Genomic DNA, 20,787 nt, shown 5'->3' with positions numbered 1-20,787 from the left:
AGCCTCCTCCTATGATGCATCAATTCCTCAGCTTCTGGCAAGAGCGTTCTGATAACGTGTTGTAGGCCTGTTATGATAACAAGTTGTAGGCCTATTTGATTGAGTGATCTAGGGTTAGAGAGAGAGAGGGTGCGGCAAGCTTTAGGGAGAAGAGAGATTGATTTAATTGTGAGGTGTGTTTGATTCAGCCCATTGTGCCTTTATTTATAGCAGTAGAAAGGGTAAAACCCTTCCCTTTAGGATTACAACATTTAATAGGTAATCTAATCCTAATAGGAATATGTAATACTTTCCCAGATTCCCTAGGATTTACACAATCACATTTCTATTTTAAATATGATTGCAACATTATCTTTAATTTTTGAAGTATGTTGTAAATCCAAATTTCATGAGTGAAATACGAAATTGTCAAAGTAAAAACTAAAAACAAACATTGCATGACAACTCTACCAATTCGAAATCGATCGCAATCCTTGACAATGTAAATTATGTAATTCACATTGTGACCTGCGAACTTTTGTTACCTCACCCGCTATATTTATTTCTTTTACTTGGTGCATACAAATAAGATTCCTAAATAATCTTCAAGTTCAACTTCTTCCACATTATTTTGGTCTTTCACTTCTACTTGTAGACTTGTAGTGGCTTCAACATCAGCGGAAATAGGATTTGAAGTACTAGAGACAACTTTCTGAAACCAAATAGGAGTTTTACAAAGTATTTGGCAATCTCACAACCCAAAACACATATTGTGACGAGAGTGCAGTTGCGTCTTGCATGGAAGAACAACTTATTTATATGACATATGTTCACCGTTACGGTGTCGTCACGATAATAAGTTACAACATAAGACTACATGACAGAAAACTAATACATTTTATTGTATTATTAACACATAATACCATGCGACAGTAAATCTGTGTGATATAAATATTTCTCTTTGTGTGAATGGTCCAATTAATTAATTTCCAACATCCAAAGGCACAAGTGATCTTTAACAACACTGATTTTTCATTCTATTTTATTGAATTTGGTCAATAAACAACGTTAATTTAGTTTTAAGGTTTTTGAATTGCAACTTGCATATACGACGATTCCCAAAGCCAAAAGATTCTCCCTCCCACCGCCCTAGTCAGTATAGCATTCATGTCCCCAGTCCAGATCTCACTAATACTAATTGCTATGCACATGTTATTGTCTCGTGTTTCCCTACTCTCTTCGCTCAGTACTGAAAGTTAATGAACGGGAGTTTGAAATCGGAACGCAATCGGTTAAAAAAAAAAGGTAAATGGATTAATGATTTCGTGGTAATATGATAGTTAAAAGATAGTTTTTGTGGTATATATATATATATATATATAAACTTATGTGGTGAAGTCTGATATGATATAGGTTCAAAATTAAAAATTTCGTCAATTCTCTGCTAATTATTAGCACATAAGCTCACATGTGAGGCTGAAAGGATAAAGTTAGTCTCACATGTGAGTCTTACATGCTAAGTGCTAACAATTGATGAAGAATACCGTTTTAGTCTCGTATGTGTGGCTCACGTGCTAATAATTAATAGAGAGTTGACGAAATTTTCAATTTTGAGCATAAATACTAACAGAGTTCACCACATGAGCTTAAATCCTAATCTTTCTACTACATGAGCTATCTTCCAGTTATTCTATCACCACGAAAACTAATAATCCAATTTCATCACTAATGAAAAATACCGTAATCATGAAAATAAAAACTGAAAAATTGAAATGATTATGAAAAAAATAAAAAAGAAGACAAATAATTTATTTATTTTATGAAAATCCAACTGCCATTGGACATAAACAACCAAGATAAAGATCACAACATAAAACTATATAACTGGACTCATACCAAACATAAAAAGGATCAGCTACCAATTCTTGCTATTATTACTAAAGCAGACCAACTTTAACCCTAATTAACATTCTCCATAAAGATTAAACTACACACAGAAAATTTGAGTAATTAAATTAGGGGCACTTGGGCTTGCCCTTGTCGTTCTTCTTGTCCCTGTAGCAAGGGCACTCGTGCTTGTTCCCATAAGTCCCAGAAGGCACACACTTGCACGCTTCACAGCAAATCCCACAATACTTTATGCATCGATCCCGAACTCCTGCTACTGCACACCTCGTCGAGCACTTGTCGCTGCAATATGCTGCAAGATTAATAAACCCAGTTAACATCTTAACCTACGGTGATCGAACGAATTAAACTTTTCAAAGCAGATGACATGCATGGTGAATTATTCGACGAGTAAGTTCTGTTGTCGGAGTTATATCATGAAAATGCCGATCTAAACAATATGGTATAACACGAGTTTAGATAATTAATGGTTGAGATTCACAGTCTAACAGCCAGATAATATGGCAAAAGAGAACATCTCCATTTACTTGGGCAAAATCTAAACACTTACGTGAAGTAGCGAGGGCCATGGCTGGATCCATGAAAGAAGAGGTAAGAAGAAGGAAACAGAGGAGTGGAAAGTAGAGCTTCATCTTGCCTGGTGAACTCAAAGGACAAGTCGTAGTTGAGAAGTGTACTTGAGGCAGTGTGGAGGATTGTGAGAGCTCAAGCTGGTATTTAAGAGCGAGTGAGAGAGAACTTGTGAGTCGGCAACTTTGGATACCCTCCAAAAAAACCAAGTCAATATTTTTTTTAATTTTTTTATTAAACAAATTATAGAATAGTGTAAATGATCTTAGATTTTTTAGTTGACATTAATAAAAAGAAGAGTATACAATGTTTATTTAAAATTCAATTTTTTTTGGGTTATATTTCTGAAATAACTTATCTATAATTCCATTAGTTTGTAAACATGGAAACCAACTAGTACTACGTAGTGGTATTTCTCTGGTTGACGGTTTAAGATCGATTATCATAAATGATAAGTTTATTGTTAAATTATTATGTCATATCTATTGTGTGGTTTAGTTCTAATTTCTTATCTTTTAGTGTGAATATATTTTAAGGGTAATGTTAGAAAGATTAAATGTGTAGACTAAATTTTGTAAATTAAATGACATGAAAGTGATTGGATTATTATTTAAGCGCTGATTAATGTGATTATTTCTTGTTAATGATACATTATTTAGTTTGCATATTTAATTTGCAAATTTAATCTACAAAGCATTACTTATATTTTAATAGTAGTAGTACAAATTACCCTATACTTGTGCTGTAACAGCCCATTCCGAAAATTTTAAAAACGTACGCGTGAAAAGACGATTTTGCCCCTAGTTCGATTTCTTTACGTTTTGTGTTATGTTTTTGGGTTTTGTTGGCATGTTTTGGGCCACACACACTCTCCCACACTCCACACCCTTTTCTCCCTATTCCTGCACCCTGTCCCGAGCTCCATTCCTTTCCCATTTCCATCCATTTCGCACGGACACACACACAAACACATCAAAACTTCTCAGATCGAAGAAATAAAGTACATATCCATGCTCGTGAGGCTTGTAGGAGTCCAACCATACCCATTTCAGGTAAGGATACCTTCGTTTTCACGTCGAACTCGGGATACCTGATTTTGGGTACTGTTCATGCACACGTAATTTCTCATGTTTTTGGGAATTTCAAGCTTGTAGGAAGCTTGGTGAGGTCCCTAGGAGGCTCGGGGTGGTTCGTTTGAAGGTTTTGGACATCTGGATCACGAGTTTTGAGGTTGGCCGGAGTTGGGGGTATTTTCCCGGCAAGATTTCGTGGATTTTAGCACTTGAAAGTGGTATGATTGTGTTCCTCTCGTTGTAAGCTTCATTTTGGTACCAATTTTGTGAAATTTGGTTGAAAAAAGAAGAAGATAGGACGATTTAAAGTTTTCCCGATTTTCCGATGCCGGCGACGACGCCGGAGTCTTGCCGGAGAAGACGACGGAATATTCCGTCAAAACTGATGGAATATTCCTAACGCCGTTGATGGTTACCGTTAGGGATAACAGAATATTCCTAACGGCGTCAACTGACGCCGTCAGCGTGCCAGGCACGTGCCTGCGCATGCCCGGCACATGGGGGCACGTGCGGCGGTGAAAAATTATTTTAAAAATATGGGGATGTTCCTGAGGTTGAGTAAATCACGTTGGTGTATTCATACACTCCATTTGAGCATTGTATGAGAAGTTATTTCTAAAGGTTGGTTATGTGCTTTAAAATTAACGTTTTTATAGTTGTTTCGCATATAGGTGAATCCTATCTCAAGGACGAGTGTGGTCACTCGAGGTAGGGGGGCTACGACCCTTCCACATACCAGTGAGTGGGCTTTTGGTTTTCCGTATATACCTATATACTTATATTTTCCCAGAAAGTGATTTAAACGTTTATTAGTTATATGCCATATATTATATTGCCATTTGTTATGCATGATTAGTTGCATTTATATATGTGTATGTATTGGTGCTGCGGACGCATAGGTAAGTACCAGGTAAGTGTAATTCACGTTTACATTCAGTAGTGATTTGAGATGCATAAAGAGCTCATAACCTGCACCCCCGGTGTTAGTGCTCCCGCCCAGAGTTGGGCACAGTCCTTCATGTGATGTTCACCTCCCGCACCACACGCTCAGCTTGGATCCAAGTTAGGTGCACAGTCCTGTTGTATAGACCACTTTAGGTGGTTCCAACTCATAGGTGACCCGCGATTATTCGCCCAGCCTTCACGTGATCGTAACACTCGAGCGTATACATATGTTACACCCAGTCTTGTCGTACAGACCACTTTAGGTGGTTCCGACTCGTGTGCAGGTCTAGTTAGTGAGATTGAGATTTGAGCTCTAGACTCAGCCGTACAGGTCACGTTAGGTGACTCCGGCTGACAGATTATATGATAGTGATATGATTTTACCTAAGCACTTGCATTTCATTTTGAGGTTTTGGCATAGCATATTCTTGTGCATTGGTATATATAGCTACATATCTATTTTTTGGGAAGTATACAGGTTTTATGGCGAGGGGTTAGAACTTATTTATTAAATGGTTTTCGAAAAGCTTTGTTTTTGCCCACTCACGTTTTTGTTTTGCGCCCCTCCAGGTTCTAGTTGGCTAGCACGTTTGGTGGTTTCCCTGAGGATTTTCCCGGCATATCTGACAGACGATCACCAGCGTAGGATCACCTTCAGGTGTACTTTTGTTGCGTCATTTTCTCCCGGACTGCTTTAGGCTTTATGCTCTGAACTTAGCGTCACACTTACGCTTGCACTTGTTATTACTTTATGTAAAACCAGTTTTTATTTATTCGTATTACTATTTCTATTATTATTTTATTAGCTTCCGTACTATGCATATGGTTACGTCATTTCCACGTAACGGGCAGCATGCCCTGATCTCGGTCGTGGTGTGTCATGTGCACTGAAATTCTAAATTCAATTATCATCTCACACCGCTTGCAAAAAATGGAATAACTTTGTGCAAATTATCTTTACAATGATTTTTTTTTTTCTTACCCAAAGAAATTTATTTTTACTTGTTCTAATTTTATTTCAGTTTGGAAAATAGTTTTTTTTTTTCAGTAAAATTTAAATATATAAGACAAAAATAGTACGTGGGCAGTTGGGATGATGAACTAAGAATAAATGAGGGATTGGGTCTCACTGCACAGCTGGAAGGGTGCAACTTTTGGAACATATTTATTGAGTCCGTGAGGTAAGAGTGCGATACAGATAGGCGGTCCACGCGGTATTTGCACTGTGAACTAGATTCCTCGTTTTTTGCCCTACGTTGGGATGCAACGAAATGAGTTTCACAATTACGTACGAGTAATTGTTAGTCGTTGATTGTAAAGAGTTTTTATAAGGTATTTTTTAGGAAAATATTATTGGTATTTCAAAAATTTCATTCTACATTCATTTTATAAATGTATTTTTCTTTCCTAATATAGAAAGTTTGGAGTGTAGAATGAGACTTTTGAAGTGCTAATAACAATTCTTTTTTTTTTATTAGTATCTTACAAAATATTGAATGCATCCCATATTAAAAGATGTATGTAATCTATTATGTAATGACAATTTTCGATTTTATTTGGTTTAAAAAAAAAACAAGAAAATTTCTAAAAACACCCTAAATCACTTTTAACGTATTATTTACCTTCTTCAACTATCAAAACCCCTCACTCTCCATTGTTGAACAAAATCATAACCAAGCTATGAGCGTTGTTTAAACTATCTGCGTTATTTTATTCCCTGATTTTGATTTCAAAGGAGATTAGTCCCAAATATATGCTTCTGATTTCCCAGAAGAAACTATACTACCCAAGCCCTATTATTGTTTGATTTAAGCCTAATATTTATTTACAATTCCCAGAAAACCATATTACCTAAATGCTTCTTTTCTCTAATAATATGCATTTTTTTTATTTGTGCTATCAGGTTATCCATTAACAATTCTTCGGTCTTTTTAGTAATTGGCACCTCACTGTTTTCAGTGGTGAATTACTGCAATATAACCCATTCAATTCAAGGGTGAATTATTGCAATTACCCATTCCATTCAATTGGCGCCTTTCAAGTGTCTGTTTTCTTCTCTCCACATAAAGCACGCAAGATGTTAGGGTTTTTTCCTTCAAAAAAGATTTGAAGAATGTGGGGTGTATAGAAAATGTACAGTGTATGTAGAAAATGTAATATGTATGTTAAGAATGTGGGATGTGAGGGTATTATGGGGAAATACGTGAGGTGTATTAAGATAATTTTTAATTATAAAGGCAAATATGAGGTGTATTAAATATGTGAGATTTATTCAACAATATGTAGGGTGTTAATATAATAGACATTTTTATAATTAATTAACGGTTAAACACCACTTATCGCGTGGACAGTTGTTCTTAAGCATGAACACGCGGTTTAAGGCCACTTGCATTTGTGTCTATCAAAAGAGGTCCTCGTAAGACTCGAATTCAAGAAAATCTCTTAGCATGAGTTTTTGACGGACGAATAAAGTGACATGAGCGACAAACTCCTCAAGCATAGCTCTAAACATGCATAAAACAAACAGAAAAAAACTAGGTAACTAAATAATTCAATTTCTTGTGGATGTTTTTGTTAGAACATATAGTATATACTTGTTCAGAAGAGGTACTCGGTTCAAATTTCATCATTAAGAAAATTTAACCTCTGTCGGATCTTTCCAGCATGCGAGTTATCCAAATTTCTCAAACAATTCATTGTTGCTGCACTGTTGCTATTGCTATAGGACACAAATATTGGTTTCCTGGTTCAATGGTTTTGCAAGTTGGGGGAGGCTTCAACTTATTAATCCAGTGCACGATTCAGGGGCTTGTGGTCTGCGGTTAGTTTTCAAATTTATGTTTGTCCTTCCAAATTAATTACGTGATGTTTGGATCATAAAATTTGTTTGGTCTAATAATCACTTACGAAGAAGTGCGCCCTCTAAGATCATAGAGAGTTCTACTTTTGAGAGTTTTCTTAACACTTATGTCGGAAATGTGTTATGCCTGTGAATAGAATTATTGGGTTCCACAAATAATAGGAATATAGGATCCACTTTTATTAGCAACTGTGGGTGTGTGCGTTTTTTTCCTCTTTTTTTCCTCTCTGTTTTTTTTATTTTTTATTTTTTTTTATTTGTGGGGTATCCAAATAGAATTATTGGTCTACTGAAATATATGAATTTAGAGCTAGACTAAACGTTTGTTTGTTTTGGTTTTGTGATTAATTAACTTCCCTATACTGTGGCCATATTATAAAAGAAAATTACAGTGTCATCGGATTAATTGCCACATATTTTGTATTATAAATTTGTGGTAGGAGTCGTATGACTAACATATAATTCATGCGGACGAAGAGTTAGACTACATAGGATATAACAACCACTATATTATGCTAGAAAATTATTGCACCCCTTAAATTCCCTCTTAATTGTGGCCCTTGATTCTCCTTTTATTTGTTCGATTCAACATTTGGAAAGAAAAAAGAAAAAGAAAAAAATGAGGAGGTGTTACGGAAGTAAACGAGCGTGCGCAAAAATCATTTTCCTTAGATTAGTAGCACAAACAAATAAAGCCAGGGTAAAAAGAATGTCCACCTTTAAGTTTTGGGGGATCTTGCCGTCTAACTCAAGCTGTGGAAGCTTAAGTCGGGCATTTTGTGTGAAATTGTAAATTATAACCGAAACTCCGCCGGAGACCGATGCTCTCCGTAAAATTCTTATTCATACCAGCACTAACAAGTTTATCTCACAACCAGAAGCACCTATGACAGACACTCCGTTAAGAGACTACTAACTACCTTCTAACTCATCACACGGCATATCACATGTACCTGTACAATAGCAAAACAAATGAACTGTATCTTTTACTCAAGTAAGCATCTGCCAAGAATCAGCTCTACCAGCCACTGGATCTCGTCCGATAGTTGCGACGCATGCAGGTTCAATTAGTACGTCCACAGTCCCGCATGGGAGAGCAAACGAAGATGGGATGGGGCAAAATGTGATGTACTGGTAGACCAAACTGATGGTAGAGATGTTCGCGTTTTTGCACCTTTGAAGACGCTTTCCTAGGACATAAGAGTTGTTCACATGCATGCATAGCTTACAAATCAGGTACATACATACATCAACCTCCCATATTATTGGTTGGGCAAGGCTGCTGACCATCAAGGTGTTCCTTGGCATAGTTACTGGATGCTAGCATGTTGACCTGCAATGTTGCATGCAGAAAACCTTAGTGTCTCACGTGATGACGTTTTTCAATAACATAAATATACAGAAGCATAAGTCCTATACCTTGACAATTTCAGACCTCGAGCTTGGACGCATATATGTTCCCAAGATGCTCATGTTGAATTCCTGGGTGCAAGATATTTTTGGGAAAAAGAATAATTAGGTGAATAAAGGAGAAACATTAATCCTTGGCATCACTTGGATACTTGAAAAAAAACAAGGTTAAACATAATGTAGCCTGCACACTGCTAGAGGATTCTTTTTAGGTGAGCAAGACGTAACAGTGTTGTTCTTTACAAGTTTACGACTTTATCATTGTGGCATGATTTGAAAAGGCAACCGAGACTGCAGCACAAATTAAGCTGACCCGTATATAGAACTATTCAAGTCTTCAATAATTTATTGCTAATCAGAATATTAGTTTCCGTCCAAAAAATAAAAAGGAAGATAGTTACAGCATGAGAATTCTGTAACCTGTTAAAGTATAAAAGGGACACGCTAAAATTCATGAAATCTCTATATGTTTACAAGAAAAATAAAGTTGCATGAAAAAAAATAACTACAAGTCTAAGTACTCTAGTAATCACTTATGAAGAGTGTCTCCTATTTCTTAACCTTTCCCCCCCTTTTAGGGGTTAAGGGGGAGGGGTTATAACTTATTTTTAAGAAATTAACCCACTATCTCATCTAACAATAGTATGAATGTTTACAATTCTACTCGATTGACCAAAAAAGTGGATACCAGTAGTAAGAATGAAACTCACTCTGAAAGGATCTCCCCTTAAAGATTGCACAAACATAGAACTTCCAGATCCCCCTCGTCCCTGTATAAAAACAGAAATTTATATCATTGTTTTCTTCAAAGTAACTAGTGTCTAGTGGAACTCACAACCATTAGTAGATGAAAATACTTCTTCAAATCCTTTTCCCCTACCCCTTTTGAATTTTATTCCCCTTTTCCTCCTTTCGATACTCTCAAGTTTAAGGCATTACCCTTCACTGTATTTTTGGTTTCTTTCATCTCCTATTTTCATAATCCTTATTATTGAGAACGAATCGTAAAACTTATTTTTGACAATGATAATGACAACTTGCAACTTCAATCAAATACAAGGTGAAGCACTGCCAACAACAGCAGAGTTTGGCATCATACGTAGAAAGAACTTTATCCTATTTCACTAGATGGCATTTGAACATGCATATCTGACAAAGAAACAATGTTTCCTGGTACTTTAAATTAGAAATTAGTACCTCCAAAGATATATCCCTCAGCCGCCTCCCAGTTTGAGCACAGCATATGCGGACTACATGCTCATCACAACTCCCGCTGATGATATAATCCCTTCCATTCATGTAATAGGATCGGGTGTAATTCTGAGAGCTTCCTGTAGAGGCTATCTCAAAATTCAGGTGAAGTCTCCCATCAACTGCCAGAAGTTGTCGAACCTGACATCATCAACAAGGTAATCAGTATGCTAATATGTCTGGAAGGACGAGTGAACCATAACAAAATAACAATGAACAAAATATACCAAAAAAGGAAAAATAGCTTAAGCTTTCAACAGTGACGCCTCCTACATATCCCACAATATACAACTAACCTGACTGAGTGCACCAACTCGATGGTAACATCAATTTCCCAATAAGAGACCTTACTACAAAATTCGAGTGAAATAATAACAAAATAGAAAGAAAAAAAATACAACTAAAAACTTTATAGGAAAAGAAAAAAAAAAACATGCCATTTTAACAATTGAACATTTTACTTTCCATCATTTTTACCCTGGAAGCATCAAATCTTACCAATCGAACCAAGTTTGATTCTTAATCAGGTATCCAACATCACATCTAGATCAATGCCAAAGGTCAAAGAACACACATTGACAGCCCAAATTTATATAGTAATAAACAAATCATAAAATTACCTTATTGTCAACAGCTGACACTAAAAGATAATGATCATCTGGAGAAAAGCAAACCATCACATTACCCCTAGGGCTTGAAGAAGTATAGCAAGGATGTATTGGCTTCTGTCTGAGATCCCACATCTTGACATCCTTATCAAATGAAGAAGTCGCAAAAAGAGATGGGGAATGGTTTGCAAACTTCAGTACATTAATATGCTCCCGATGCATACCAGTAAACACCTGTAAGCGTCTTCCACTACTTATGTCATACAAAGAAACATCTCTTGAGTATCCACTAGCAAGAAATAGTTCATCCGTGGAGTTAACATGAACAGAAGTCAACTGGTCAAACTCGTCAAAAGTCACAGAACCAGCACTATGGTAGATACCCCTTACCATTGATCGTGTATGATGGATATCATATAATTTCAATGAACCGTTATCTGACCCAGCTATTAGCTGACATTCAAAGAGGAAAAAACCAAGGCAGAATTATTATTTGCCAAATCAGGAGATAGATGTCTAATCTTTACAACATGACAGAGTAAAAAAGTCAGGTTCACTATCAACTTTGGAGCAATCTTGTATCCATACTGTGGTTATATGCATGTCCAATTGTCCATCAAATACATATCTTATATTTCTACCCATACCTACAACCTGGCCAAGTTCTTAAGTCAAAGAAATTCCTTTAGAACGTAGACCTATTGTATGACAAATCAAATCCCACATACTCCATTCAGTTGTCATGAATGCTGTTACCAGCCATTGTGTTTTGAACACTTTTCTGGCCAACTAAACCGCATACAATAAGAAAAACAAAACAATCAAAGAATGATGCAGCATTCTGGTATTGATAGGTGCAACAATCTCCAAAGAAGGAAAAAGAACTTCAACTGTTAATTATATATTAAGAATAATAAACCATGACTTTGCATACCTTAGAGGGATACTTCTTGAGCCAACAGAGTCCCAGGACACTATTCATTGCTCCTGATGATGGGATATAACTGACAATTTTTTCATTCTCATGGTTGACTACAACTACTTCACCATCTAATGTTCCAAAGACCATTAGACTAGAGTCAGATGGATGATACTCAAACTGCCTAGGGCGAAAGCTCCTACTTTCACCTCCCAAGTTTCTGCCTGAAACCGATAGCGGGTGCAAGAAAGGCCAGGCAGAAGATCCCATTTTAGCAGCACAAAGAGACCTCGTATAGAAGTGTTGAGATTTTCCATAGAGACTTGATGATTTCTGACCAGGACTTTGCACATGAGTTTGGCTTGCTCTTATTTCACGCTTCTGTAACATGTGGACAATATTCTCTTTATGCTTCCTCTGATAAGGTAGATTCTCAAAACACTCTGAAAATTTAATCCTCGCCCTTTCCTGATCAATCTTTCCAATAGGCAAGTTATCCAAACTTCTCAAATGAGGTAATGAGGCTATCATGTACTCTCTATAATGTTTCTCGAAACATATTGGTGAAGCATGATAAGAAATATATTTCAATTCAATGTCTCCAATATGCTTTGTGAAGGTACCCTGCAAGGACTCCTCTTCATTTTGATTCTGTGAGTCATCAAAAGAAGCATGTCAAACAAAGTAGAAATTTGACTATCATGAATACAGAAGAAAGGGTTGGATGACAAAGATGACTGCAAAATTACAACATTATATGGTAGAACAATAATGCTTAGTAATTATCTTTATATGAAAGACAGCAATTGGATCTCAAATGCTTAATTTGTTAGGCAACAGGCCAACAACGGATATCAAGCTAACTTGCGCCCTTATTGGAACCCCGTGTTGCAACTTAGCATGAAGAAAAATAAATACATAAAGGTGCAGTTCCCCCGTGCACCTTGAAAATTAATTAATAGAAGGAGAATGGGACTTGGAGGTTTCAAACACATGGAGATCTGATAATCTGATGCCACGTGAGGCAACCATTGACCCCAAAAGCTGAGGCTGTTAGGGAATGGGAATACAAAGCATATCAAGCTTACTATTATGGAGAATTGTAATAATACTATAATAATGTACTAGGACGACAATTTCAACAGGATTTGGAAAGGTAGTTGCCTGCTCCATTATACTGTTGTTGTTGCTTGCTCCATAGTAAGATAATCTACTTAAAAATTCCCACTTAGAACACTCAACACATAATCAAATGCAAAGACCAATGTTATTACCTCATTTTGTGGATCGGCCTGTCTATTCCAGCTTGAGAAAACATTTGATAATAGCCCTACAGAACCATGTTCTTGCAGGGGATTTGGTGAGTCTAGTTCACTATCATCTGATGAATCTTCAACCATGCTTTGTTCATCATCATTTACACCCATATTACCCACTACAAACAAATTCCGTAGCACCTCTTCAATGCTTGAATTGTAATCTGTTGGTTCCCCAACACACATGGATGGTCGCCCACCATAATGAACACTATTTGGCAGATTGGAATCAGTTTTGTCATCAGGCTTCCGACTAGATGATGCAGAAAAAGGGCCAACATTATTGCAGCCTGACCAATTCTGAAATCGAAGTTCAACCAAAGAAGGGAGTTTAGAAAGTGCAGCAATGGTTGTCCATAGATTTGAAATTCTTGTCTCACACAGAGAAAGACACTTTAGGTTGGGCATGCAAGTAAAACAATCCTCCTGAAAACTAGTGAGCTTAGTACTAAAATCAAGGTTAAGGGTGTGTATCCGCATGAACTCCCCCATCATGTTGAGCTTCCGAAAATGCGAAGACCTCAAGTTTAAAACTTGGCATGTTAAACCTCTCTGAGAAATATCCCTAAGAATTAAACTTGAATTAGTGATAGCAAACAATTTACGTAGGAAAAATCAATTTGATTTACAGATGTACATTTCTCTATACAATATATTTCTCTCAGAAAATAAATAATAAACATGACTCTACACTACTCAATACACATAAAGAAGGCAATGTGCAACTACAAATACATAAAATTCATTATAAAGGAATACCGAACAACTTAATAGAAAAAACCAGGTCTGAAACATATATTTTGACATTCCAAATTTAAGCAGATTCTTTATCGTAAAACTTTGATAATATAACTCAGTTTTATCAATAAAATTCAATTCGCAAATTTCTGTGAAATTCCTAACCATTCCAATATTAGGATGCATACAAGATGGTATAGATAGCTAACAATCACCTACTAATTTGCCAGTACGTTTGGATGTGATCCACTCGGTATTATAGTCATACAGAAACAAAGACACAATACACATATACAACAAATAAACAAAGACACAATACACATGTACAACAAATATCCCTCCTCATCATTGCCTCTTGCAAAAAAGTCCTCTTATTAAGCTACTACTATGACAGTGAGTGTTATACCAGATAAGATCTAGGATAATTTAGAATAAAACAGTCAACACAAAACCAATTAAAACCAGTTCCACTCTATACCTCGAGAAATTCTTTCCAAATGAAAAATCATAGAGATCAACAATTCGAAGCTTTTGATTAATAGCGCGCATCAACAACAGAGCATATTTTCCATCCAGAACATACAATGATTTATTGCATATGTCAACTGCTTCAACCTCTGAATCATCAAGCTCCATGCATAAATCAAGAAGTGGCGGGAAATCGGTATCCTTAAGGTGGTCTAATGAAATCTCCAAGCTACATACTTCCTGGCAATATTTTTTAACCTTAGCCTGAATGGTAAACAGAAAGCAAGGAATCAGATTAAGAATAGTACTATAACTATTTCAGACCACCAATATTAACGATTTTGGTGTAAATAATACGCATTATAAATTTTAAATGCAAGTAATGTTGATCATTACTATTCAATTGAACAGCCCAATATAACGGATTAAGCTACAAGGGAGCAAGCTACGTGGATTTGAACTCAATATATATTACTTTATACTCTTAAGAAATATCCCACTCCCCAAATTCATGCTTGTTGTTTCCCCTTCGTGCCCATGGCATGGTTTACGGTCCTATTTTATGACAAACATAAGGCATGTCATGTCGTTTTTTGGTCACTTAAACACGAATGCTGATGTCGCTTTGCCCATCTAAACTCTAATAAATACAATGAACACATTCATTTTAATGAATAAGAGAAATTCCTAGTTCTACAAAGCCACAGCTACTTTCAACAAGAATTTCATTAACAAATGGATCAAGAGAATTAAACCTTAAAACTAATTAATAAATTCATCGTTAAAATAAAAATTGGGAGACCATTCATCACTGACCTTGAAGAGAACGGACAGAATTGCAGGATTTGGTAGGACACAGTGCCTCCTGCAAGAATTAATATACCTAAAGCACCCATAAAAAAAATAAAAAAATCACATCAAATCAAAATATTAACATAAAAAAAAAATTACAGCAGAAACAAGTCCAGACATTGTAATTCATACAAGTTGAACTACTAAACCGCAAATAATCATCCAAAATTTCACACTATTTTGAAAAAGACACAGTAGGAAGAAGAATCAATTCAAAGGAAGATGACCTTTCTTTCAAAATTTGGACGTCGATTGCCATGGCGACTGAGATTTGCAATTACCGACCAACCATGGAGGGATTTTCTGATCGTTTCCTGCGCAGGTGAGGTGCGTTTCAGACACTGATGACGCAGGTGTTGGGAAGTTGGATAGCTTACGGGCTTTGTTTAGCTTTTGATGGATAAGGCCCATCTCGTTTGTAAAATATACCCTGGGCCATGGGTCGTAAGTTTTGAAACCATAATTGAATGGTTCAAAAATGTCAAGCTCAACCCAATTAGCCCATTTTGGAATGGGTCGTTTTTCTCCTAATTCAAATTGAGCTTGAACATAGGTCATCTCCAAACGAAAAAACTAAATATAGCTACATTTAGAATTATAGAAATTATTTTTAAATTAATAGTGTCAGGCCATACTTTTATATCATCTTCAACCTATCAATAAGTGGGAATAAAAGAGTTGGAACCGTAAATCACGTCACAAATTATAACAAGTTGAAGTCAATAACCTATCAATACATTTATCATTTTCAGTCTTCCAATTTTTAGTCTATCGCTTTTCTTTTGTGTTTTTACGTTTCCGTTCAATAAAAATTGATCCAAAAAAAAAAAAAAATTGTTTACCTGTAATTTGTTCAACTACTATTTCAATGTAAAACTGGATTAAATCGAACCTGCATAAAACTAAAAACTAGAATTGTGTTATTCCTTGTAATAGGAAAACAAATAACAAGGGATGGTGCTATCCACACACTCATTTTTACCTTTCATAAACTCTTTTAATTTTTCACCAACGAATCAAATGACTTGAAGAAGATCAATAGATAAAAATATTAATAAGTGGGTGTGAATGGCACTACCCAATTTCTTAACTTAAGTTACCGGCTGTTGCGACCACCGTACAGCCCATAAACAAGCTCTTAAACTTGAAGCCCAATATCCCTGACCTGGAAGCCCATTTAGGCCTAGTTGGATATTTCAATTTGTTATTTAATCTGCAATTTTCTTCTTTCGGCTCGCACACGGCGGCCTTGTCCGACTAAAACGTTGTCACCATTTTTGGTGGTAGTAGTTGTTAAACAAGGATGTCATTGCTGAGGTTTAATGAATAAAAACTAGTACAACTAAGGCACTAAATAACATTTGAACTTTTACTTTTTGATACCAACTGTATATTTGCATTCAACTTTCTGTTTGTCCAGCTGAGACATTTTTATCTTTTTTTTTTTTATAAGCGATATCTAAAGGTTCATTTAAAAAAAAAAAAGTTACACCAAAGAGAGGATGGAAGAATGTTTAAACTCAAAATGCAGTGTAAAAAGAAAAACCGTAGCTATTTACTATGGTAATTCATCACCAATTTGTATGAGAAACTCCTCCACAAATAATCACTGATTTGATTCAAAGGAGCTTCTCATGAATGATAATTAATGTAAAGCTGATTGTGTATGGCGAAATACTTTGCTATATTCCTGCATGCTACCATTTTTGCAGCAAAGTTTATAAAAAGTCTTGCCAAGCTTCGTGTTCATTAAGCTATGTTTATTAAACAAGGAAGATTCAAACTTTAAGTTGAGTTTATAACTTGTTGGGTTCATGATGGCTTCAGTTATTTGGATCAAATGCAGACACATATTTCATTTTACTTTACACACACATTTTTAATTTTTAATCGTCAGATCAGATGAATTGAAGAAGATCAACGGACATAAATTATCAAGAGGTGTGTGGATAGCACGCTCCTATATATACATATATATCCATCTTTGCTATTGTTATAAATTATGGATCAAATGATTTTCTTGTATCAGAGAAGCTATGACCATAATGATTTACACGCACTTTTATTTCTTATACATAATATATTTATTCTTATATTTGATTCTTTTTTGATTTGTTCAATCTAATAAGCATAAATAAATAAAGTATGCATGCGTAAAAATTTGTCCCTTGAATACAAATTAAACGGATTGTGATTGTCCTCTCATGTTTTCCCTTCATCCCACGTCTAATGTCAGATAAACTCATAAGCCGTCGACACTTTGTTAGTGATCTGGTTTACGATTTCAATAAAAAAAATTATAGTGCAAATAATTTCAGTACCTTTCTGACCTAAACAATTCCTACTAATGGACAATGACATGCAATATACAATCCCATATACAAAAGAATAAAAAAAAGTGTCAAAGAAAACGCCTAAGCCCTCATATGTACACGCTGCCCACAATTGGCTAATTTTCTGAAACAAGAAAAAGAAAGAAAGCATATTGCTCCAAATCTAATTCTTTGGCGATCGAATTTTAAACCCTAATTATATGGCTCTCTTTAGTCAATTGTCTTCCCAGATTTGACAGACCCAACTCAACAAAAAGATGCCCCCTTCCCCATATCTCGTGCGTCTCAATTCCCACTACTCCTTTTCAAGTGCAAGTTGGCTGCCCTAGCATAAAAGTTGAGCTTGCCATCACAAACAATGACCATGCAATCACTATCTAAAACCATCGCGGTGGCGTCATGTTCCAATTAAATAATGTCATACGTAAATTTCTAATTGCATGATATTGTATTAATAAATCGAAAAGACACATAACAAATAATTCTTTTATAAGAGTTGATCTCCTTTTTCGTACACAACACACATTTCTTTTTTTTGCTTAAATTAGGGCTGCACGTGCCTTTGAAACGTAAGGAGGAAGGCTGTTGCATGTTAGTGACGTAAGGAGAAAAAGGAATCATGGTTTGGGACCCGAAGACGAAAGAAGAAGACCAGCATGCCTTTTAATCTTGTTATTTTCAAATTTTAACTATCATATGCCACTGCTAGGCTAGATTAGTAACTAACACATGCATAAGAACGTGGCTTCCGGTGCAGGTCCAAACGATGAAACAAGTGAAAACTTCATAAATCTAATCATAAGCAATAAAAATAGCCATTATCATGAATGAACTAGAGAAGGTTATGAGTTTATTATAGCGGTTGAACGCAACTAATATGTGAGTAGCATTGAAACGCTAACCATTTAGTAGATTGAACGGCACTAACAACTCGATTAGACACACTGGTTTTGTTGGGATGATATATATTTCATCAGTTAACCTAAAAAAAATAAACAATTTGAATCATGAGATAATCAGTGGCGAAACCATTAATCATACCTCAAAGTGTCCTATAGTATACAGGGTAAATAGTTTTTTTAGACGAAAAAAATGCTCACGATGCATACAACTATTTTGAGTCCAGTCGATTTATGTTGAGTTTTGTTAGTGAGGTCTTTCATTGAGCACTTGTTGACCTTTTGACACTATCAAACCAAACTGTCACAACATGTTGAGCTTCACCTACAAAGAAGGTATCTAATTGAATACTTGGTGGGCACTAATGGGTCTTGTACCAGAATGCAATAATACTTTTGGGAGACCTTCCAATCCATTTTTCCGTTTCCCGTAGGGTCCCAGAACCCAACTAGTCCCTGAATGAATCCGCCCACCGAGATAACACTATAAAGGGGACCTAAACAAGTGATTATCATTGTATTAATCTACTATATAGTTATATCTTAAGTTGTATATTAATTAAGCAAACGTAGATTATGTTAGAATATTTTTTTACATACTATATTTTGAAGCTGCAACTTTGGACGATAAGATCTTATGTGGAATCGAGTATGGTGTGCAGTAGAAATATATAAACCGGAAAAATGAACAAGAATAAAGTAGAGAATGATGAGAAAACACTGTTCATTGCATTATTATTATATTCATGTGCATTGAAGATGGCTTTGTTTACAAGGAACAACAATTTTGTCTGCTGCATGCAAATTGCAGCTCCCTTTTTACCACAAATAAATGGAATAAGCCCCAACTGAACCCATGATCTTTCAGTTCTCATTCCAATGGCCCCAGTTGAATTGCATTATTTTTTTTTATATTATTTTTTAGGGTTTAAGATATTTTTGTGGGATGGATGGATCATCAATCATGGGACTGGAACAGAGAAAAAGATTATTAGAGCAATTAGAGTCCAAAAGTATAATATCCGAGGTATAAAATCAGTATCACACATGAGATGCCACCATATATCCAAACACAATCTGATAATGCAGATCTGGTGAGTGGTGAGTCTGTTTTGTCATTCTCGTCCATCTTTTCTCCATATCTTCAACAATTTTAATCTCTCTAGCTATATCTATCCAAATCAAGCAAAAACATGATTGCTAAAACAATGTATGGATGGCAAATTCATGCATGTCACGTGGATTAACAAATGCCTTATCATTTAGTAAATAAGAACATTTTTTTACAGAATACTCTAAAAATGAGTTTTAATATATGAGTAGACTGGCTCAATTACTATAGAGATATTATAATGTTATTACCAATCCTCGCAATGTTACGTACCATTTAGCATTGTAGCAAGTGATGCTATCAATGTGGTGATTCTTGTTTTTTTGGTTTCTTACCGGTGCTCATGGCGCGCTACGGGATCTTCACTATGCCGAGGCACCAAGCAGGGCATAAGAGCTGACTCGGCGTTTGCGGCTTCATGCCGCACTAGAGTGATGTGGTTTTGCACGTTCCACCACTTCTCTGTTCATTTTCAATACTAATCGTGAAACACCATGAGCAGCAAGATGTTGAGGTCCAGAATTCGAAGTGAAAATTTTTATTCGCTCGTTACGGTGGTTCCCGCCGACACCCATGTTCCCCAAGGGGCACCGGTGTAGATTGATGAAATCCTACCAGAAGTTCCTCAGCTATACCAGCCTTTACTGGACGATGCTTTTTAGACAAGAGAACTTCATCTACGGTTAATCCAAGTCAGAAGTCCTCAACAGGCAATGGTACTCACCTCATCACTAAAGATATATTCTATGGTGAGTGAATCAAGTCATTTTAGAATGACTCTGGTACTCAAATACAAATGATATTGTAAAAGAAGTTAGTAAACTTTTGTTGCGGGACTTTTAGGTTGAGGTGGACTTAGGCTTTGAGAACGTCTTCTTGTCTCCCTTGGTGCGGATTCGTAACAAGTCCTGAGATATCTCGAAAAAGATAGCTTGTTTTAGGAATTACCTCAGTAACATCAATAGCTCGATGATAGTATAAAAGATCAAGATAATGACTTGCTAAAGTGAAGCATGGTGTGGAAGCTAGAAGATTATCAGTTTACATGAGAGAGAAGGTTGTCATGGCTACATGGCATTCTTAGCTGCATGTTTTGGGCTTTCCTAGGGTGATAGCAAGGCTTCTAATGGTTGAGATGTTTGATAGAAGGCTGTGGAAATTGCTAAGGTTGCATGAATGGTGATGCTTGAGGCTTGAAGTAAGCTTCTGGACTAAAATGGAACTCTCTAGGCTTCTTCCTTGGTGGTTCTATCTTACTACGTTTTCTCTATTTCTCCCTCTATGTTCCTCCTCTCTAATGGCTTATCTCTCTCTTTATGTAGGTGAAAGGTTCTTCTCCAGGCTTTAAAGGAATATCCTGGTTTTCCCCTTCTTTCTCCCTAGCTATCTTATTATTCCCCTTTTGGTGTAAACTAGCTGCACTATTGAGACCTGCAGATTGCTTCTTCCCAAGGTGCGTCATTCCTAAAGCGGCATTCCGCAGATACTAAATCTGGTAGCGCGCTTCATGACTTTTGTGCATTGGCTGTCTGTACAGGCTGGGAAGG

General features: G+C 36.1%; 2 protein-coding genes across 4 annotated transcripts; both read right to left on the bottom strand.

The window, feature by feature from the left end:
* Window positions 1–1,767: 1,767 nt before the first annotated feature.
* Window positions 1,768–2,596, bottom strand: LOC148696942 (peamaclein-like). Its single transcript, XM_088694698.1, has 2 exons — window positions 2,438–2,596; window positions 1,768–2,179 (listed from the first exon to the last, which is right to left on the bottom strand). The coding sequence occupies exons 1-2, from the start codon at window positions 2,517–2,519 to the stop codon at window positions 1,995–1,997; spliced, it is 267 nt and encodes an 88-aa protein (XP_088550824.1). The 5' UTR covers window positions 2,520–2,596; the 3' UTR covers window positions 1,768–1,994.
* Window positions 2,597–8,129: 5,533 nt separating this feature from the next.
* Window positions 8,130–15,270, bottom strand: LOC137726729 (protein DWD HYPERSENSITIVE TO UV-B 1). Of its 3 annotated transcripts, XR_015962921.1 has the most exons (11): window positions 15,125–15,270; window positions 14,862–14,928; window positions 14,056–14,309; window positions 12,798–13,404; window positions 11,539–12,174; window positions 10,617–11,057; window positions 10,293–10,346; window positions 9,943–10,137; window positions 9,456–9,515; window positions 8,755–8,817; window positions 8,130–8,668 (listed from the first exon to the last, which is right to left on the bottom strand). XR_015962921.1 is itself a non-coding variant. In XM_068465684.2 (10 exons), the coding sequence occupies exons 1-10, from the start codon at window positions 15,154–15,156 to the stop codon at window positions 8,585–8,587; spliced, it is 2,439 nt and encodes an 812-aa protein (XP_068321785.2). In that variant the 5' UTR covers window positions 15,157–15,270; the 3' UTR covers window positions 8,130–8,584. The 3 variants fall into 3 exon arrangements, 2 of the variants coding, with proteins under 2 accessions (XP_068321785.2, XP_088550823.1); XM_068465684.2 differs by lacking the exon at window positions 10,293–10,346; XM_088694697.1 differs by lacking the exon at window positions 10,293–10,346 and having other exon boundaries at window positions 14,862–14,910; window positions 15,125–15,258.
* Between the last annotated feature and the right edge of the window lie 5,517 nt (window positions 15,271–20,787).

Source organism: Pyrus communis, chromosome 5, assembly GCF_041283825.1.
Source record: "Pyrus communis isolate YQ-2024b chromosome 5, ASM4128382v1, whole genome shotgun sequence".
Taxonomy (NCBI): Eukaryota; Viridiplantae; Streptophyta; class Magnoliopsida; order Rosales; family Rosaceae; genus Pyrus; species Pyrus communis.
The sequence above is the reverse complement of the archived record's forward strand: the minus strand, read 5'-3'. Positions and strand labels throughout refer to the sequence as shown.